This window comes from Lepisosteus oculatus, chromosome 23 (assembly GCF_040954835.1).
Source record: "Lepisosteus oculatus isolate fLepOcu1 chromosome 23, fLepOcu1.hap2, whole genome shotgun sequence".
Classification (NCBI taxonomy): domain Eukaryota; kingdom Metazoa; phylum Chordata; class Actinopteri; order Semionotiformes; family Lepisosteidae; genus Lepisosteus; species Lepisosteus oculatus.
The window spans coordinates 897,146-918,053 of record NC_090718.1 but is presented as its reverse complement, the minus strand read 5'-3'; the positions used below and the strand labels follow the sequence as shown (position 1 = coordinate 918,053).

The window sequence follows — 20,908 nt, the reverse complement described above, 5'->3', positions numbered from 1 at the left end:
AGAGAGGGGTCACCCCGGGACACCCCCCCACCAGCACACCGAGACACAGAGAGAGAGGGGTCACCCCGGGACACCCCTCCACCACCACACCGAGACACAGAGAGAGAGGGGTCACCCCGGGACACCCCTCCACCAGCACACCGAGACACAGAGAGAGAGGGGTCACCCCGGGACACCCCTCCACCAGCACACTGACACAGAGAGAGAGGGGTCACCCCGGGACACCCCCCCACCAGCACACCGAGACACAGAGAGAGAGGGGTCACCCCGGGACACCCCTCCACCAGCACACTGACACAGAGAGAGAGGGGTCACCCCGGGACACCCCTCCACCAGCACACTGAGACACAGAGAGAGAGGGGTCACCCCGGGACACCCCTCCACCAGCACACTGACACAGAGAGAGAGGGGTCACCCCGGGACACCCCTCCACCAGCACACTGAGACACAGAGAGAGAGGGGTCACCCCGGGACACCCCTCCACCAGCTCACTGACACAGAGAGAGAGGGGTCACCCCGGGACACCCCTCCGCCAGCACACTGACACAGAGAGAGAGGGGTCACCCCGGGACACCCCTCCACCAGCACACCGAGACACAGAGAGAGAGGGGTCACCCCGGGACACCCCTCCACCAGCACACCGAGACACAGAGAGAGAGGGGTCACCCCGGGACACCCCTCCACCAGCACACCGAGACACAGAGAGAGAGGGGTCACCCCGGGACACCCCTCCACCAGCACACCGAGACACAGAGAGAGAGGGGTCACCCCGGGACACCCCTCCACCAGCACATTGAGACAGAGAGAGAGGGGTCACCCCGGGACACCCCTCCACCAGCACACTGGCACAGAGAGAGAGGGGTCACCCCGGGACACCCCTCCACCAGCACACCGAGACACAGAGAGAGAGGGGTCACCCCGGGACACCCCTCCACCAGCACACCGAGACACAGAGAGAGAGGGGTCACCCCGGGACACCCCTCCACCAGCACACTGACACAGAGAGAGAGGGGTCACCCCGGGACACCCCTCCACCAGCACACCGAGACACAGAGAGAGAGGGGTCACCCCGGGACACCCCTCCACCAGCACACCGAGACACAGAGAGAGAGGGGTCACCCCGGGACACCCCTCCACCAGCACACTGACACACAGAGAGAGGGGTCACCCCGGGACACCCCTCCACCAGCACACTGGCACAGAGAGAGAGGGGTCACCCCGGGACACCCCTCCACCAGCACACCGAGACACAGAGAGAGAGGGGTCACCCCGGGACACCCCTCCGCCAGCTCACCGAGACACAGAGAGAGAGGGGTCACCCCGGGACACCCCCCCACCAGCACACTGACACAGAGAGAGAGGGGTCACCCCGGGACACCCCTCCACCAGCACACCGAGACACAGAGAGAGAGGGGTCACCCCGGGACACCCCTCCACCAGCACACCGAGACACAGAGAGAGAGGGGTCACCCCGGGACACCCCTCCGCCAGCTCACCGAGACACAGAGAGAGAGGGGTCACCCCGGGACACCCCCCCACCAGCACACCGAGACACAGAGAGAGAGGGGTCACCCCGGGACACCCCTCCACCAGCACACCGAGACACAGAAAGAGAGGGGTCACCCCGGGACACCCCTCCGCCAGCACACCGAGACACAGAGAGAGAGGGGTCACCCCGGGACACCCCTCCGCCAGCACACCGAGACACAGAGAGAGAGGGGTCACCCCGGGACACCCCCCCGCCAGCACACCGAGACACAGAGAGAGGGGTCACCCCGGGACACCCCTCCACCAGCACACTGACACAGAGAGAGAGGGGTCACCCCGGGACACCCCCCCACCAGCACACCGAGACACAGAGAGAGAGGGGTCACCCCGGGACACCCCTCCACCACCACACCGAGACACAGAGAGAGAGGGGTCACCCCGGGACACCCCTCCACCAGCACACCGAGACACAGAGAGAGAGGGGTCACCCCGGGACACCCCTCCACCAGCACACTGACACAGAGAGAGAGGGGTCACCCCGGGACACCCCCCCACCAGCACACCGAGACACAGAGAGAGAGGGGTCACCCCGGGACACCCCTCCACCAGCACACTGACACAGAGAGAGAGGGGTCACCCCGGGACACCCCTCCACCAGCACACTGAGACACAGAGAGAGAGGGGTCACCCCGGGACACCCCTCCACCAGCACACTGACACAGAGAGAGAGGGGTCACCCCGGGACACCCCTCCACCAGCACACTGAGACACAGAGAGAGAGGGGTCACCCCGGGACACCCCTCCACCAGCTCACTGACACAGAGAGAGAGGGGTCACCCCGGGACACCCCTCCGCCAGCACACTGACACAGAGAGAGAGGGGTCACCCCGGGACACCCCTCCACCAGCACACCGAGACACAGAGAGAGAGGGGTCACCCCGGGACACCCCTCCACCAGCACACCGAGACACAGAGAGAGAGGGGTCACCCCGGGACACCCCTCCACCAGCACACCGAGACACAGAGAGAGAGGGGTCACCCCGGGACACCCCTCCACCAGCACACCGAGACACAGAGAGAGAGGGGTCACCCCGGGACACCCCTCCACCAGCACACCGAGACACAGAGAGAGAGGGGTCACCCCGGGACACCCCTCCACCAGCACACCGAGACACAGAGAGAGAGGGGTCACCCCGGGACGCCCCCACGCGTCGCCGCGGTTACCTGGCGTTGAGGGGGCGCCGGCAGGGCACGGAGTCGCGGATGCAGGTGCCGCTGGCGGGGTCGGCGGGCTCCACGATGACGAAGGGCCGCTCCTCCAGGGTGACCACCCGCAGGTGCTGGGCGTCGTCGGGGGGCTGCAGGAAGGGGCCGTAGCGGGACCAGGGCGGGTAGCGCAGGCGCAACACGCCGCCCTCCCACGAGCCCACCTGCGGGCGCAGACGGCACAGGTCAGCGGGCCGAGCCGCGCGCGGGGGCGCCGAGCCGGGCGGCCACACGCACCTCCTCCCAGCCGCGGCCGGGGTGGTAGGAGATGACGTCCAGCGAGGGGTTGGCCAGGTAGCCCTCGCCGTTGAAGGAGTAATCCCGGCCCCCCAGGGTGATGTTGCTGAAGTACCTGGGGGAGCAGAGCAGAGCACAGGGGTCACAAGAGCACGGGGTTCACAAGAGCACGGGGGTCACAAGAGCACGGGGTTCACAAGAGCACAGGGGTCACAAGAGCACAGGGGTCACAAGAGCACGGGGGTCACAAGAGCACAGGGGTCACAAGAGCACGGGGGTCACAAGAGCACAGGGGTCACAAGAGCACGGGGGTCACAAGAGCACGGGCACCGCTCACACAGGAGTGTGGACAGGAGTGTGGACAGGAGTGTGGACAGGTGTGCCCACAGGTGTGTGGACAGGAGTGTGCACAGGTGTGTGGACAGGTGTGTGGACAGGAGTGTGGACAGGAGTGCCCGCAGGAGTGTGGACAGGTGTGCGGACAGGAGTGTGGACAGGTGTGCGGACAGGTGTGTGGACAGGAGTGTGGACAGGAGTGTGGACAGGTGTGTTGACAGGAGTGTGGACAGGTGTGTGGACAGGAGTGTGGACAGGAGTGTGGACAGGTGTGCCCACAGGTGTGCCCACAGGTGTGTGGACAGGAGTGTGGACAGGTGTGCTGACAGGTGTGCTGACAGGTGTGTGGACAGGAGTGTGGACAGGTGTGCTGACAGGTGTGTGGACAGGTGTGCGGACAGGTGTGCTGACAGGTGTGTGGACAGGAGTGTGGACAGGTGTGCTGACAGGTGTGTGGACAGGTGTGCGGACAGGTGTGTGGACAGGTGTTCCCACAGGTGTGTGGACAGGAGTGTGGACAGGAGTGTGGACAGCAGTGTGGACAGGAGTGTGGACAGGAGTGTGGACAGCAGTGTGGACAGCAGTGTGGACAGGAGTGTGGACAGCAGTGTGGACAGGTGCGTGGACAGGAGTGTGGACAGCAGTGTGGACAGGTGTGTGGACAGCAGTGTGGACAGCAGTGTGGACAGGTGTGCGGACAGGAGTGTGGACAGCAGTGTGGACAGCAGTGTGGACAGCAGTGTGGACAGGTGTGTGGACAGCAGTGTGGACAGGTGTGTGGACAGGTGCGTGGACAGGAGTGTGGACAGGAGTGCCCGCTCTCTCACCTGATCAGCCCAGCTCCCAGTCTCTGCGTCTGGTTGCTGTCAGTCTGGCAGCTGCCGGAGCCGAAGTGCGGCCCCTCCCCACCTCCATAGTCCTTCCGGAGCGCGGCCGCGCCCTGCGCCAGGATGGCCACGCCCCTGGCGATGCGGCGCCGCGCCTCGTCCCGCCAGCCCTGCGGCCGCACGGCGAACAGCGAGCGGGGCAGCGAGTCCGAGTCCAGCCCTGCCAGCGCCGGGCCCACGGCGAACCACATGTGGGACGGCCCGGCCTGGCCGGCGGCCCAGGCTGCCCGGAACACTGCCTCCGCCTCCTCCCTGGAGCAATAGAGCAAGCGCACCTGGGAGAGAGGAGGCGGGAGGGTTAATACAGGCACAGCCAGGGGCAGGGAGAGAGAGAGAGAGGAGGCACAGCCAGGGGCAGGGAGAGAGAGAGAGAGAGGAGGCACAGCTAGGGGCAGGGAGAGAGAGAGAGGAGGCACAGCCAGGGGCAGGGAGAGAGAGAGAGGAGGCACAGCTAGGGGCAGGGAGAGAGAGAGAGGAGGCAGGAGGGTTAATACAGGCACAGCCAGGGGCAGGGAGAGAGAGAGAGAGGAGGCACAGCCAGGGGCAGGGAGAGAGAGGAGGCGGGAGGGGTTAATACAGGCACAGCCAGGGGCAGAGAGAGAGAGGAGGCACAGCCAGGGGCAGGGAGAGAGAGAGAGAGAGGAGGCGGGAGGGTTAATACAGGCACAGCCAGCGGCAGGGAGAGAGAGAGAGAGGAGGCACAGCCAGGGGCAGGGAGAGAGAGAAAGGAGGCACAGCTAGGGGCAAGGAGAGAGAGAGAGGAGGCACAGCCAGGGGCAGGGAGAGAGAGGAGGCAGGAGGGGTTAATACAGGCACAGCCAGGGGCAGGGAGAGAGAGAGGAGGCACAGCTAGGGGCAGGGAGAGAGAGAGAGGAGGCACAGCCAGGGGCAGGGAGAGAGAGAGAGAGGAGGCACAGCCAGGGGCAGGGAGAGAGAGGAGGCAGGAGGGGTTAATACAGGCACAACCAGGGGCAGGGAGAGAGAGAGGAGGCACAGCCAGGGGCAGGGAGAGAGAGGAGGCAGGAGGGGTTAATACAGGCACAGCCAGGGCCAGGGAGAGAGAGAGAGAGGAGGCACAGCTAGGGGCAGGGAGAGAGAGGAGGCAGGAGGGGTTAATACAGGCACAGCCAGGGGCAGGTAGAGAGAGAGAGGAGGCACAGCTAGGGGCAGGGAGAGAGAGGAGGCGGGAGGGGTTAATACAGGCACAGCCAGGGGCAGAGAGAGAGAGGAGGCACAGCTAGGGGCAGGGAGAGAGAGGAGGCAGGAGGGGTTAATACAGGCACAGCCAGGGGCAGGGAGAGAGAGAGAGGAGGCACAGCTAGGGGCAGGGAGAGAGAGGAGGCGGGAGGGGTTAATACAGGCACAGCCAGGGGCAGAGAGAGAGAGGAGGCACAGCTAGGGGCAGGGAGAGAGAGGAGGCAGGAGGGGTTAATACAGGCACAGCCAGGGGCAGGGAGAGAGAGAGAGGAGGCACAGCCAGGGGCAGAGAGAGAGAGGAGGCGGGAGGGGTTAATACAGGCACAGCCAGGGGCAGGGAGAGAGAGAGAGGAGGCACAGCCAGGGGCAGAGAGAGAGAGGAGGCACAGACACAGCAAGAGAATCACTGCAACAGCACTGAGCTGCACTTCCCCGCCTGGCCTGCGCAGACTGGGGGGCGCTCTTGCTCTGTGAATGAGCCCACGTGCTGAACAGTGGAGAGATCTGAGCACAGGCAGTGCAGGAGGATCAGAAGGAGAGGAGAGGGAAGAGACAGGAAGAGAGAGAGAAGGACAGACAGAGAGACACACACACAAAGGCACGGGCGCAGAGTGTGGTACCTGAGCCTCGTTGTCCTTCAGCAGGCGGCGTGTCCGCGCTCCGGCGGGGTCATCAGTCAGGTTCAGCATCACCACACTCTTCCTCTCCCAGCCGATGAAGGAGCCATCCGTCAAGCCCTCCACCACTGACAGGAAGTCCTGGTAGCCGTGGTGACGGGTGGTGACGAGGGAGAAGGCTGTCCAGTCGTATTCCTCCAGGACCTCGAAGATGACCTGCAGCTGCAGGGAGGTGGGGCTGGAGAACTGGAGGAAAACAGCGCCGCTCTCCTGGCAGACAGAGGGACAGCAGGACAGACTCTCACTCCCCAACACAGTTCGAACAGTACAGTCATGCACAAAGTACAGTAAATTCTCACACACAGTAAAGTCACACACAGTAGAGTCTCACACACACACACACTCAAAGCAAAGTCACACACAGTACAGACACAGTAAAATCACACACAGTAAAGTCACACACACACACTCACACAACAGACACACAGAGTGCAGACACTCAGTAAAATCACTCTCACAGTACAGTACTTTGTCAGACTCACTGTACAGTACAGTCTCACACACACACTAAACTCACACTCACAGTACAGCACTGTCCCAGACTCACTGTGCAGTAAAGTCACACACAGTACAGCACTGTCCCAGACTCACTGTGCAGTAAAGTCACACAAACTACAGCACTGTCCCAGACTCACTGTGCAGTAAAGTCACACACAGTACAGTACTGTCCCAGACTCACTGTGCAGTAAAGTCACACACAGTACAGCACTGTCCCAGACTCACTGTGCAGTGAAGTCACACACAGTACAGCACTGTCCCAGACTCACTGTGCAGTAAAGTCACACACAGTACAGCACTGTCCCAGACTCACTGTGCAGTAAAGTCACACAAACTACAGCACTGTCCCAGACTCACTGTGCAGTAAAGTCACACACAGTAAAGCACTGTCCCAGACTCACTGTGCAGTAAAGTCACACAAACTACAGCACTGTCCCAGACTCACTGTGCAGTAAAGTCACACACAGTACAGCACTGTCCCAGACTCACTGTGCAGTAAAGTCACACACAGTACAGTACTGTCCCAGACTCACTGTGCAGTAAAGTCACACACAGTACAGCACTGTCCCAGACTCACTGTGCAGTAAAGTCACACACAGTACAGCACTGTCCCAGACTCACTGTGCAGTAAAGTCACACAAACTACAGCACTGTCCCAGACTCACTGTGCAGTAAAGTCACACACCGTACAGCACTGTCCCAGACTCACTGTGCAGTAAAGTCACACACAGTACAGCACTGTCCCAGACTCACTGTGCAGTAAAGTCACACAAACTACAGCACTGTCCCAGACTCACTGTGCAGTAAAGTCACACACCGTACAGCACTGTCCCAGACTCACTGTGCAGTAAAGTCACACAAACTACAGCACTGTCCCAGACTCACTGTGCAGTAAAGTCACACACAGTACAGCACTGTCCCAGACTCACTGTGCAGTAAAGTCACACACAGTACAGTACTGTCCCAGACTCACTGTGCAGTAAAGTCACACACAGTACAGCACTGTCCCAGACTCACTGTGCAGTGAAGTCACACAAACTACAGCACTGTCCCAGACTCACTGTGCAGTAAAGTCACACACCGTACAGCACTGTCCCAGACTCACTGTGCAGTAAAGTCACAGAGAGTACAGCACTGTCCCAGACTCACTGTGCAGTAAAGTCACACACCGTACAGCACTGTCCCAGACTCACTGTGCAGTAAAGTCACACAAACTACAGCACTGTCCCAGACTCACTGTGCAGTAAAGTCACACAAACTACAGCACTGTCCCAGACTCACTGTGCAGTAAAGTCACACAAACTACAGCACTGTCCCAGACTCACTGTGCAGTAAAGTCACACACAGTACAGCACTGTCCCAGACTCACTGTGCAGTAAAGTCACACAAACTACAGCACTGTCCCAGACTCACTGTGCAGTAAAGTCACACACCGTACAGCACTGTCCCAGACTCACTGTGCAGTAAAGTCACACACAGTACAGCACTGTCCCAGACTCACTGTGCAGTAAAGTCACACACAGTACAGTACTGTCCCAGACTCACTGTGCAGTAAAGTCACACACAGTACAGCACTGTCCCAGACTCACTGTGCAGTGAAGTCACACAAACTACAGCACTGTCCCAGACTCACTGTGCAGTAAAGTCACACACCGTACAGCACTGTCCCAGACTCACTGTGCAGTAAAGTCACAGAGAGTACAGCACTGTCCCAGACTCACTGTGCAGTAAAGTCACACACCGTACAGCACTGTCCCAGACTCACTGTGCAGTAAAGTCACACAAACTACAGCACTGTCCCAGACTCACTGTGCAGTAAAGTCACACAAACTACAGCACTGTCCCAGACTCACTGTGCAGTAAAGTCACACAAACTACAGCACTGTCCCAGACTCACTGTGCAGTAAAGTCACACACAGTACAGCACTGTCCCAGACTCACTGTGCAGTAAAGTCACACAAACTACAGCACTGTCCCAGACTCACTGTGCAGTAAAGTCACACACCGTACAGCACTGTCCCAGACTCACTGTGCAGTAAAGTCACACACAGTACAGCACTGTCCCAGACTCACTGTGCAGTAAAGTCACACAAACTACAGCACTGTCCCAGACTCACTGTGCAGTAAAGTCACACACCGTACAGCACTGTCCCAGACTCACTGTGCAGTAAAGTCACACAAACTACAGCACTGTCCCAGACTCACTGTGCAGTAAAGTCACACACAGTACAGCACTGTCCCAGACTCACTGTGCAGTAAAGTCACACACAGTACAGTACTGTCCCAGACTCACTGTGCAGTAAAGTCACACACAGTACAGCACTGTCCCAGACTCACTGTGCAGTGAAGTCACACAAACTACAGCACTGTCCCAGACTCACTGTGCAGTAAAGTCACACACCGTACAGCACTGTCCCAGACTCACTGTGCAGTAAAGTCACAGAGAGTACAGCACTGTCCCAGACTCACTGTGCAGTAAAGTCACACACCGTACAGCACTGTCCCAGACTCACTGTGCAGTAAAGTCACACAAACTACAGCACTGTCCCAGACTCACTGTGCAGTAAAGTCACACAAACTACAGCACTGTCCCAGACTCACTGTGCAGTAAAGTCACACAAACTACAGCACTGTCCCAGACTCACTGTGCAGTAAAGTCACACACAGTACAGCACTGTCCCAGACTCACTGTGCAGTAAAGTCACACAAACTACAGCACTGTCCCAGACTCACTGTGCAGTAAAGTCACACACAGTACAGCACTGTCCCAGACTCACTGTGCAGTAAAGTCACACAAACTACAGCACTGTCCCAGACTCACTGTGCAGTAAAGTCACACAGAGTACAGCACTGTCCCAGACTCACTGTGCAGTAAAGTCACACAAACTACAGCACTGTCCCAGACTCACTGTGCAGTAAAGTCACACACAGTACAGTACTGTCCCAGACTCACTGTGCAGTAAAGTCACACACAGTACAGTACTGTCCCAGACTCACTGTGCAGTAAAGTCACACACAGTACAGCACTGTCCCAGACTCACTGTGCAGTGAAGTCACACAAACTACAGCACTGTCCCAGACTCACTGTGCAGTAAAGTCACACACCGTACAGCACTGTCCCAGACTCACTGTGCAGTAAAGTCACACAGAGTACAGCACTGTCCCAGACTCACTGTGCAGTAAAGTCACACACCGTACAGCACTGTCCCAGACTCACTGTGCAGTAAAGTCACACAAACTACAGCACTGTCCCAGACTCACTGTGCAGTAAAGTCACACAAACTACAGCACTGTCCCAGACTCACTGTGCAGTAAAGTCACACAAACTACAGCACTGTCCCAGACTCACTGTGCAGTAAAGTCACACACAGTACAGCACTGTCCCAGACTCACTGTGCAGTAAAGTCACACACAGTACAGCACTGTCCCAGACTCACTGTGCAGTAAAGTCACACACAGTACAGCACTGTCCCAGACTCACTGTGCAGTAAAGTCACACAAACTACAGCACTGTCCCAGACTCACTGTGCAGTAAAGTCACACACAGTACAGCACTGTCCCAGACTCACTGTGCAGTAAAGTCACACAAACTACAGCACTGTCCCAGACTCACTGTGCAGTAAAGTCACACACAGTACAGCACTGTCCCAGACTCACTGTGCAGTAAAGTCACACAAACTACAGCACTGTCCCAGACTCACTGTGCAGTAAAGTCACACACAGTACAGCACTGTCCCAGACTCACTGTGCAGTAAAGTCACACACAGTACAGCACTGTCCCAGACTCACTGTGCAGTAAAGTCACACAAACTACAGCACTGTCCCAGACTCACTGTGCAGTAAAGTCACACACAGTACAGCACTGTCCCAGACTCACTGTGCAGTAAAGTCACACAAACTACAGCACTGTCCCAGACTCACTGTGCAGTAAAGTCACACACAGTACAGCACTGTCCCAGACTCACTGTGCAGTAAAGTCACACAAACTACAGCACTGTCCCAGACTCACTGTGCAGTAAAGTCACACACCGTACAGCACTGTCCCAGACTCACTGTGCAGTAAAGTCACACACAGTACAGCACTGTCCCAGACTCACTGTGCAGTAAAGTCACACACAGTACAGCACTGTCCCAGACTCACTGTGCAGTAAAGTCACACAAACTACAACACTGTCCCAGACTCACTGTGCAGTAAAGTCACACAAACTACAGCACTGTCCCAGACTCACTGTGCAGTAAAGTCACACAAACTACAGCACTGTCCCAGACTCACTGTGCAGTAAAGTCACACACAGTACAGCACTGTCCCAGACTCACTGTGGAGTAAGGTCACACACAGTACAGCGCTGTCCCAGACTCACTGTGCAGTAAAGTCACACAAACTACAGCACTGTCCCAGACTCACTGTGCAGTAAAGTCACACAAACTACAGCACTGTCCCAGACTCACTGTGCAGTAAAGTCACACAAACTACAGCACTGTCCCAGACTCACTGTGCAGTAAAGTCACACACAGTACAGTACTGTCCCAGACTCACTGTGCAGTAAAGTCACACACAGTACAGCACTGTCCCAGACTCACTGTACAGTAAAGTCACACAAACTACAGCACTGTCCCAGACTCACTGTGCAGTAAAGTCACACAAACTACAGCACTGTCCCAGACTCACTGTGCAGTAAAGTCACACACAGTACAGTACTGTCCCAGACTCACTGTGCAGTAAAGTCACACACCGTACAGCACTGTCCCAGACTCACTGTGCAGTAAAGTCACACAAACTACAGCACTGTCCCAGACTCACTGTGCAGTAAAGTCACACAAACTACAGCACTGTCCCAGACTCACTGTGCAGTAAAGTCACACACAGTACAGCACTGTCCCAGACTCACTGTGCAGTAAAGTCACACACAGTACAGCACTGTCCCAGACTCACTGTGCAGTAAAGTCACACACAGTACAGTACTGTCCCAGACTCACTGTGCAGTAAAGTCACACAAACTACAGCACTGTCCCAGACTCACTGTGCAGGAAAGTCACACAAACTACAGCACTGTCCCAGACTCACTGTGCAGTAAAGTCACACAAACTACAGCACTGTCCCAGACTCACTGTGCAGTAAAGTCACACAAACTACAGCGCTGTCCCAGACTCACTGTGCAGTAAAGTCACACACAGTACAGTACTGTCCCAGACTCACTGTGCAGTAAAGTCACACAAACTACAGCACTGTCCCAGGCTCACTGTGCAGTAAAGTCACACAAACTACAGCGCTGTCCCAGACTCACTGTGCAGTAAAGTCACACACCATACAGCGCTGTCCCAGACTCACTGTGCAGTAAAGTCACACACCATACAGCGCTGTCCCAGACTCACTGTGCAGTAAAGTCACACACAGTACAGCACTGTCCCAGACTCACTGTGCAGTAAAGTCACACACAGTACAGCACTGTCCCAGACTCACTGTGCAGTAAAGTCACACACAGTACAGTACTGTCCCAGACTCACTGTGCAGTAAAGTCACACACAGTACAGTACTGTCCCAGACTCACTGTGCAGTAAAGTCACACACAGTACAGTACTGTCCCAGACTCACTGTGCAGTAAAGTCACACACAGTACAGTACTGTCCCAGACTCACTGTGCAGTAAAGTCACACACAGTACAGTACTGTCCCAGACTCACTGTGCAGTAAAGTCACACAAACTACAGCGCTGTCCCAGACTCACTGTGCAGTAAAGTCACACAAACTACAGCGCTGTCCCAGACTCACTGTGCAGTAAAGTCACACAAACTACAGCGCTGTCCCAGACTCACTGTGCAGTAAAGTCACACACAGTACAGCGCTGTCCCAGACTCACTGTGCAGTAAAGTCACACACAGTACAGCGCTGTCCCAGACTCACTGTGCAGTAAAGTCACACAAACTACAGCGCTGTCCCAGACTCACTGTGCAGTAAAGTCACACAAACTACAGCGCTGTCCCAGACTCACTGTGCAGTAAAGTCACACAAACTACAGCGCTGTCCCAGACTCACTGTGCAGTAAAGTCACACAAACTACAGCGCTGTCCCAGACTCACTGTGCAGTAAAGTCACACAAACTACAGCGCTGTCCCAGACTCACTGTGCAGTAAAGTCACACAAACTACAGCGCTGTCCCAGACTCACTGTGCAGTAAAGTCACACAAACTACAGCGCTGTCCCAGACTCACTGTGCAGTAAAGTCACACAAACTACAGCGCTGTCCCAGACTCACTGTGCAGTAAAGTCACACAAACTACAGCACTGTCCCAGACTCACTGTGCAGTAAAGTCACACACAGTACAGCACTGTCCCAGACTCACTGTGCAGTAAAGTCACACACAGTACAGCACTGTCCCAGACTCACTGTGCAGTAAAGTCACACAAACTACAGCACTGTCCCAGACTCACTGTGCAGTAAAGTCACACACAGTACAGCACTGTCCCAGACTCACTGTGCAGTAAAGTCACACAAACTACAGCACTGTCCCAGACTCACTGTGCAGTAAAGTCACAGGCACACAGTAGTCTCACACACACAGAGCCCCCCCTGCCCCCTCACCTGCGGCGCCCTCCCCAGCGCAGCGCCACCGCCCACGGCGGCGATGGGCAGGCCGGTCTGGGCGGAGACGAACTCCAGCAGCGGGGCGAGGGGTCCGCGCAGCGGGGGCGGCGGGGGGCGCTCCTCCTCGTACACCAGGCCGTGCAGGGGGCGCGAGGCCAGCAGGCCGCACAGCTGCAGCAGCAGGGAGGTGGGGCTGCTCTCGTTCACCGGCACCCACAGCACGTTCACCGAGCCCCAGGGGGTCACCACGCTGCCCCCCACCCCGCTGGGCGCGGAGCCCGCCGGCGAGCCGCCCCCGGGGTACAGCACCCGGCCGCCCAGCCCCGCCGCCCCCGCCCCCGACCCCGACATCCCCGTCTCGGGGTGCAGGGACGAGCCGGAGTAGATGACGGCGATGTTGAAGCCGTTGCCCGCGGCGTCTCTCTCGCGGTCGCGGTCGCGGTCCCGGTCGCGGTCCCGGTCGCGGGGGCGGCCCAGCAGGGCGGGGGAGGGGCTGGCGGGCCCCACCCACACCGCCACCCACCACAGCAGGAGGAGGGGGAGGGCCAGGGGGAGGGGCCGGGGGCGGGGCCAGGGCGCGGGCATGGCGACGGGGGGAGGTGGGCGGGGCTGGGGAGTGTCACACAGCTGGGGAATCTGGAAGAGAGGGAGAAGGACAGGCACTGACTGACCACAGCCGGACAGGAACAGGACGCTGGGGGAGACGCTCGGCGAGCTGCTGGCAGCGCGGCGCCCCTCCTCCCGCACTCCTGACCCCAGGAGTTAACGCGATTGCTCTGAATCAGAGGCCCCTGCTGACAGACTCTCTCCTGCTCCCTCGGCTCGCAAACTCAGCCAGCTTAAACCCCCAGGAGTCCTTATTGACAACGACTGCAAACACAGAGAGGAGGGGGGGGCTCTGTGGGGGAGAGATGTGGAGCAGATAGGCACAGATGGTGATAGTCCACATGGTGTGAGCTGACACACTGACACAGCCCAGTCACAGGGCTCTGGACTCTTCTAGTCCCTGTGGACACACTGACACAGCCCAGTCACAGGGCTCTAGACTCTTCTAGTCACTGTGGACACTGACACAGCCCAGTCACAGGGCTCTGGACTCTTCTAGTCCCTGTGGACACGCTGACACAGCCCAGTTACAGGGCTCTAGACTCTTCTAGTCCCTGTGGACACTGACACAGCCCAGTCCCAGGGCTCTAGACTCTTCTAGTCACTGTGGACACACTGACACAGCCCAGTCACAGGGCTCTAGACTCTTCTAGTCCCTGTGGACACACTGACACAGCCCAGTCACAGGGCTCTAGACTCTTCTAGTCCCTGTGGACACTGACACAGCCCAGTCCCAGGGCTCTAGACTCTTCTAGTCCCTGTGGACACACTGACACAGCCCAGTCCCAGGGCTCTAGACTCTTCTAGTCCCTGTGGACACTGACACAGCCCAGTCCCAGGGCTCTAGACTCTTCTAGTCACTGTGGACACACTGACACAGCCCAGTCACAGGGCTCTAGACTCTTCTAGTCCCTGTGGACACACTGACACAGCCCAGTCACAGGGCTCTAGACTCTTCTAGTCCCTGTGGACACTGACACAGCCCAGTCACAGGGCTCTAGACTCTTCTAGTCCCTGTGGACACACTGACACAGCCCAGTCACAGGGCTCTAGACTCTTCTAGTCCCTGTGGACACTGACACAGCCCAGTCACAGGGCTCTAGACTCTTCTAGTCACTGTGGACACACTGACACAGCCCAGTCACAGGGCTCTAGACTCTTCTAGTCCCTGTGGACACACTGACACAGCCCAGTCACACTCAGAACAGGCTCTACAGGACACCATGGGGTCCTGCCTGTGTAAATCACTGCCAGAAGTGATTGCAGCATCAGCACAGCGAGAGATCAATACTGTGTCCTGTCACACCCTGGAAAAGGGGTTATTACAGCAGACTGCGACAATACACTCCCGACTGGTTAACACCCTGACTGGGTCTACAGAGCAGGTCCACACTGTACAGTATCTACAGAGCAGATCCACACTGTACTGTATCTACAGAGCCTGATCTACACTGTACTGTATCTACAGAGCAGGTCCACACTGTACTGTATCTACAGAGTCTGATCCACACTGTACTGTATCTACAGAGTCTGATCTACACTGTACTGTATCTACAGAGCCTGATCCACACTGTAGTGTATCTGCAGAGCAGGTCCACACTGTACTGTATCAACAGAGCAGGACTACACTGTACTGTATCTACAGAGCAGGTCCACACTGTACTGTATCTACAGAGCCTGATCTACACTGTATTGTACTTTACTGTACAACATCGCATTGCAACGTGCAAAAATATAATTTTCTATAAATGGAATCCTATGAAACCGTCTAGACTGCGTCTTCAGGGAACGCACAGTAATCCCTTCAAAATGCATGTGTCTGATCTCGTTAAGAGTAATTCTTGTTCTGCACTTGCAAGATTCCTGTACCTTAATTAGAGACGATTAACGGGCTGCGTCTGTACACACTGTGAATACTGGAGCAGCAAACGGAACACACACTGAACCCATCACAGGTGAGACAGGGCCTGTACTATCACCCCCCTGACTGAGCGTTTCTCAATTACCTCTGGGGAGCTTCTTATTGGCTCAACCCATCGGGCCACAATTTCTTTCAAGGCCTTTAAAAGACACTGTTTTCTTCAGGGCTGTACAGAAGTGGAACTTTTTTCACTTAATTAAGGAAACAGACCAGCTGTGACAGCGAAAAGTGAGAGAGGAGAGAGAGACAAGAGAGAGGGGGGAGAGAGAAGAGAGGGGGGGGAGAGAGAGGAGAGAGAGGGGGGAGAGAGAGGAGAGAGAGGGAGGAGAGGAGAATTAGAGGGGAGAGAGGAGAGAGAGAGGGGGGAGAGAGGGGAGAGAGGAGAGAGAGGAGAGAGAGAGGGGGAGAGAGGAGAGAGAGGGGGGAGAGAGAGGGGGGAGAGAGAGGAGAGAGGGGGGGAGAGAGAGGGGGGAGAGAGAAGAGAGGGGGGGGAGAGAGAAGAGAGGGGGGGGAGAGAGAGGAGAGAGAGGGGGGAGAGAGAGGAGAGAGAGGGAGGAGAGGAGAATTAGAGGGGAGAGAGGAGAGAGAGAGGGGGGAGAGAGGGGAGAGAGGAGAGAGAGGAGAGAGAGAGGGGGAGAGAGGAGAGAGAGAGGGGGGAGAGGAGAATTAGAGGGGAGAGAGAGAGGAGAGAGGAGAGAGAGAGCAGAGAGGGGGGAGAGAGAGGGAATCTCAGGCTGAATTTTCCATCACGCACAATTCTGTGTCGGACATGTTTGACACAGCCGCTGATCCGCTGGGGACACATCGCGAGCACGCTGCACCCCCAACACCCCAACCCGCCACACGGGGGCACCGATGTGCCACAGCTCCAGCCCAGCGGGCACGGAGACCCTCAGCTCGCACTGTGCGCCCCGCAGAAGCCTGGGTCACGGCGGCAGACTCATTTATTTCAACAAAAGAGAAATTGCTTTGCAAATCCAGACAGTATATAAAGGTAATTCAGCTTAAGCTACAGCAAATTGAATCTGCCCATTACGATAAGCTGAACCGCTGGGGAGAATTACTGCGGATGTAATTAGTCAGAGAAGGTTCTGGGCCTTGAGGGTATGTCCCATACAAACTGCGCTAAGGGGAGCCGGAGAGGGTTAAACTATAGTAAAGTCACAGCATAGCGCAGTCCAGCCCAGAGAGACTGGTGAAGTCACTGAGCTTTACTGCTCAGTCCTGTGTGTTTACCACAATCTTTCTGGGCTTTGCCTAGTGTGCTGTGACTTTACCATGATCTCTCCGGGCTTTACTGCACTGTACTCTGATTTTACTACCGTTTCTCTGGCCATTTCTTCAACGTGCTGTGACTTGTCCACAATCTCTCTGGGCTTAACTGCGCTGTACTGAGAGCTCATGGTCAAGTCAGATCACAGTCCAGCCCAGTACCGGGCCTTGAGGGGATGTCTCCCACAAACTTTACTGAGGGGGGCATGAGAGGAGTCAACCATGGTAAAGTCACAGTACAGTACAGTAAAACCCAGAGAGATCATGGTAAAGTCACAGTACAGCGCAGTTAAGTCCAGAGAGATCATGGTAAAGTCACAGTACAGCGCAGTTAAGTCCAGAGAGATCATGGTAAAGTCACAGTACAGCGCAGTTAAGTCCAGAGAGATCGTGGTAAAGTCACAGTACAGCGCAGTTAAGTCCAGAGAGATCGTGGTAAAGTCACAGTACAGCACAGTAAAGCCCAGAGAGATTGTGGTAAAGTCACAGGAAAGCGCAGTAAAGTGCACAGAGACTGTGCTAAAGTCACAGGACAGCACAGTAAAGCCCAGAGAGATCGTGGTGAAGTCAAAGCACAGCGCAGTAAAAGTGGGATGGGAGGTTTCACTGCAATCGAGGTCTCAGCTGAATCTCACTGCGGGACCAACAGCGAGTCCCTCCGACCAAGTGCCGACGAATGTTGCTTTGAAGTTTGTCGGCTTTCGTACAGCCGTTTCTCTGCCCGCTGGGGCATCGGACTGACTACGGATTCTGGGTCACATGAGTCCGAGCGCTTCCGGTCAACGCGTCTTAAAATCGTAAAAAACATCTTACAACACGTGAGCCGGTTCGGTCAAACTGACTTCCAACAGGAAAAACAGATCAAAACCCGGCTCATTTCAGCGTCACACGGAGCTTTTACAGAGACGGAGAGAGAATGCAGCTCAGGCGCCTCATCTCCAGCAGCGAAACGCAGGTCCGAGCACAGCGGGCGACGACCTGCAGCAGTGAAGGCGTGAGGTTACCCTCCCTGATACACACTGCCGCCTAGTGGCGCAGCAGAGCGAGTCCTCCGCAGGACAGCGCCACAAGGGAATTGGGTACTGTACTGCGGTCATAGCACAGGTAAACACACCAGTGAAGACTATACAGTGATCAGAGCAGTAGTCACACAAGTAGTGAGAGTATACAGTGATCGCAGCAGTAGTCTCACTAGCAGTGAGAGTATACAGTGATCACAGCAGTAGTCACACCAGCAGTGAGAGTATACAGTGATCGCAGCAGTAGTCACACTAGCAGTGAGAGTATACAGTGATCACAGCAGTAGTCACACCAGCAGTGAGAGTATAGTGATCACAGCAGTAGTAACACCAGCAGTGAGAGTATACTGTGATCACACAGTAGTCACACCAGCAGTGAGAGTATACAGTGATCACAGCAGTAGTCACACTAGCAGTGAGAGTATACAGTGATCACAGCAGTAGTCACACTAGCAGTGAGAGTATACAGTGATCACAGCAGTAGTCTCACTAGCAGTGAGAGTATACAGTGATCACAGCAGTAGTCACACTAGCAGTGAGAGTATACAGTGATCACAGCAGTAGTCTCACTAGTAGTGAGAGTATACAGTGATCACAGCAGTAGTCACACTAGTAGTGAGAGTATACAGTGATCACAGCAGTAGTCACACTAGCAGTGAGAGTATACAGTGATCACACAGTAGTAACAGTAGCAGTGAGAGTATACAGTGATCACAGCAGTAGTCACACTAGTAGTGAGAGTACACAGTGATCACAGTGGTAGTCACACTAGCAGTGAGAGTATACAGTGATCACAGCAGTAGTCACACAAGTAGTGAGAGTATACAGTGATCACAGCAGTAGTCACACTAGTAGTGAGAGTATACAGTGATCACAGCAGTAGTCACACTAGCAGTGAGAGTATACAGTGATCACAGCAGTAGTAAAAATAGGCATGCGAGTATACAGTGATCACAGCAGTACTAACACTAGCAGTGAGAGTATACCCTACAGAAACGCTACCACACAGAAACTCTGCACATGGAGATCTGTAGAAACATCCTCCGTGTGCAGAGAAAAACTCCTAACAACGGGTGCAGGGCCGAATTAGGCCAGTACCCACTATTGATAAACATACAGAAAAGAGTATTAAAGTATTGGCTACACCTAAAAAACAGCGACCAAAATTCCTACCACCACAAAGCCCTGCTGAGTCAAGAGCTGGGCCCAAAACAGAGCCCCCTGAGCCAGCTGGTCCTGAGGCTCACCGACCTGAGCCACACCGACACTAACCAGCCTCAGGACAGCACTGCTAGAGCACCACAACCCAGACTCAACCACATCACAGCACAGATCAAACAGCAATATCTCACACACTGGGACACACACACACAAACACAACATAAACTGGAATGCTACAGAACCTTAAACAGACAATACACACTAGCTGAATATTTGACCAAAATAAAAAATAACAAACAGAAACAGACCCTGACGAATTACAGGCTCAGTGACCACAGCCTGGCCATAGAAACTGGGCGACACAGGCAGACCTGGCTGCCCAGAGAGGACAGGCTGTGCTCCCACTGCCAGCGGGGAGAAATAGAGACAGAGGTGCACTTCCTACTGCACTGTGACAGATACTCTGGGATTAGAGAAACATTCTTCCCGAAATTCAGAAATCTAATCCCGGAGTTCCCACACCTGCCAGAATCACAACGGGTCCCAATCCTACTGGGAGAGGGAGGAGGGAACTCAGTTGAACTGGCAGCCCAGTATGTGATCTCCTGTCCCAGTCTGAGGAACAATGAGTCTGTCTCCCAATAATGCTCCAGCCGCCTACAGTATATGTCAATATTTTATAATATGTCTTTGTTGTAAATGTCTGTAATATGTCTGTAGATTTTATTTTACTTCTATTTTTTGTTTTGTTTAATGTAAATATCATTACTTTCATTTGCTTTGGCAACACTGATTGTAACCATCGGTCATGCTAATAAAACACCTTGAATTGAACTGAATTGAAATTGTATACAGTGATCACAGCAGTACTAACACTAGCAGTGAGAGTATACAGTGATCACACAGTAGTCACACTAGCAGTGAGAGTATATAGTGATCACACAGTAGTCACACTAGCAGTGAGAGTATACAGTGATCACAGCAGTAGTCACACTAGTAGTGAGAGTATACAGTGATCACAGCAGTAGTAACACCAGCAGTGAGAGTATACTGTTATCACACAGTAGTCACACCAGCAGTGAGAGTATACAGTGATCACAGCAGTAGTCACACTAGTAGTGAGAGTATACAGTGATCACAGCAGTAGTCACACTAGCAGTGAGAATATACAGTGATAACAGCAGTAGTCACACCAGCAGTGAGAGTATACAGTGATCACAGCAGTAGTCACACTAGTAGTGAGAGTATACAGTGATCACAGCAGTAGTCACACTAGCAGTGAGAGTATACAGTGATCACAGCAGTAGTAACACCAGCAGTGAGAGTATACAGTGATCACAGCAGTAGTAACACCAGCAGTGAGAGTATACAGTGATCACAGCAGTAGTAACACCAGCAGTGAGAGTATACAGTGATCACAGCAGTAGTCACACCAGCAGTGAGAGTATACTGTTATCACAGCAGTAGTAACACTAGCAGTGAGAGTATACAGTGATCACAGCAGTAGTCACACTAGCAGTGAGAGTATACAGTGATCACAGCAGTAGTAACACTAGCAGTGAGAGTATACAGTGATCACAGCAGTAGTCACACTAGCAGTGAGAGTATACAGTGATCACAGCAGTAGTAACACCAGCAGTGAGAGTATACTGTGATCACACAGTAGTCACACCAGCAGTGAGAGTATACAGTGATCACAGCAGTAGTCACACTAGCAGTGAGAGTATAGTGATCACAGCAGTAGTAACACCAGCAGTGAG

At 55.2% G+C, this 20,908-nt stretch overlaps 2 protein-coding genes across 3 annotated transcripts in view; one reads left to right on the top strand and one right to left on the bottom strand.

Annotated features, from left to right (window-relative positions):
• LOC138224561 (uncharacterized) overlaps positions 1-20,908 on the top strand; it is a 277,799-nt gene that overhangs the window by 123,326 nt on the left and 133,565 nt on the right. The window lies entirely within an intron of this gene.
• The window catches only part of LOC102687933 (glutamate receptor ionotropic, NMDA 2D), a 33,756-nt gene that overhangs the window by 10,540 nt on the left and 2,308 nt on the right, over positions 1-20,908 (bottom strand). The window contains exons 2-6 of the mRNA XM_069182771.1: positions 13,167-13,805; positions 6,032-6,298; positions 4,155-4,489; positions 2,992-3,106; positions 2,713-2,918 (exon numbers count right to left, since the gene is read on the bottom strand). Of these exons, the coding sequence (XP_069038872.1) occupies positions 2,713-2,918; positions 2,992-3,106; positions 4,155-4,489; positions 6,032-6,298; positions 13,167-13,754 (1,511 nt within the window). The 5' untranslated portion in view covers positions 13,755-13,805. The remainder of the gene's footprint in view (positions 1-2,712; positions 2,919-2,991; positions 3,107-4,154; positions 4,490-6,031; positions 6,299-13,166; positions 13,806-20,908) is intronic.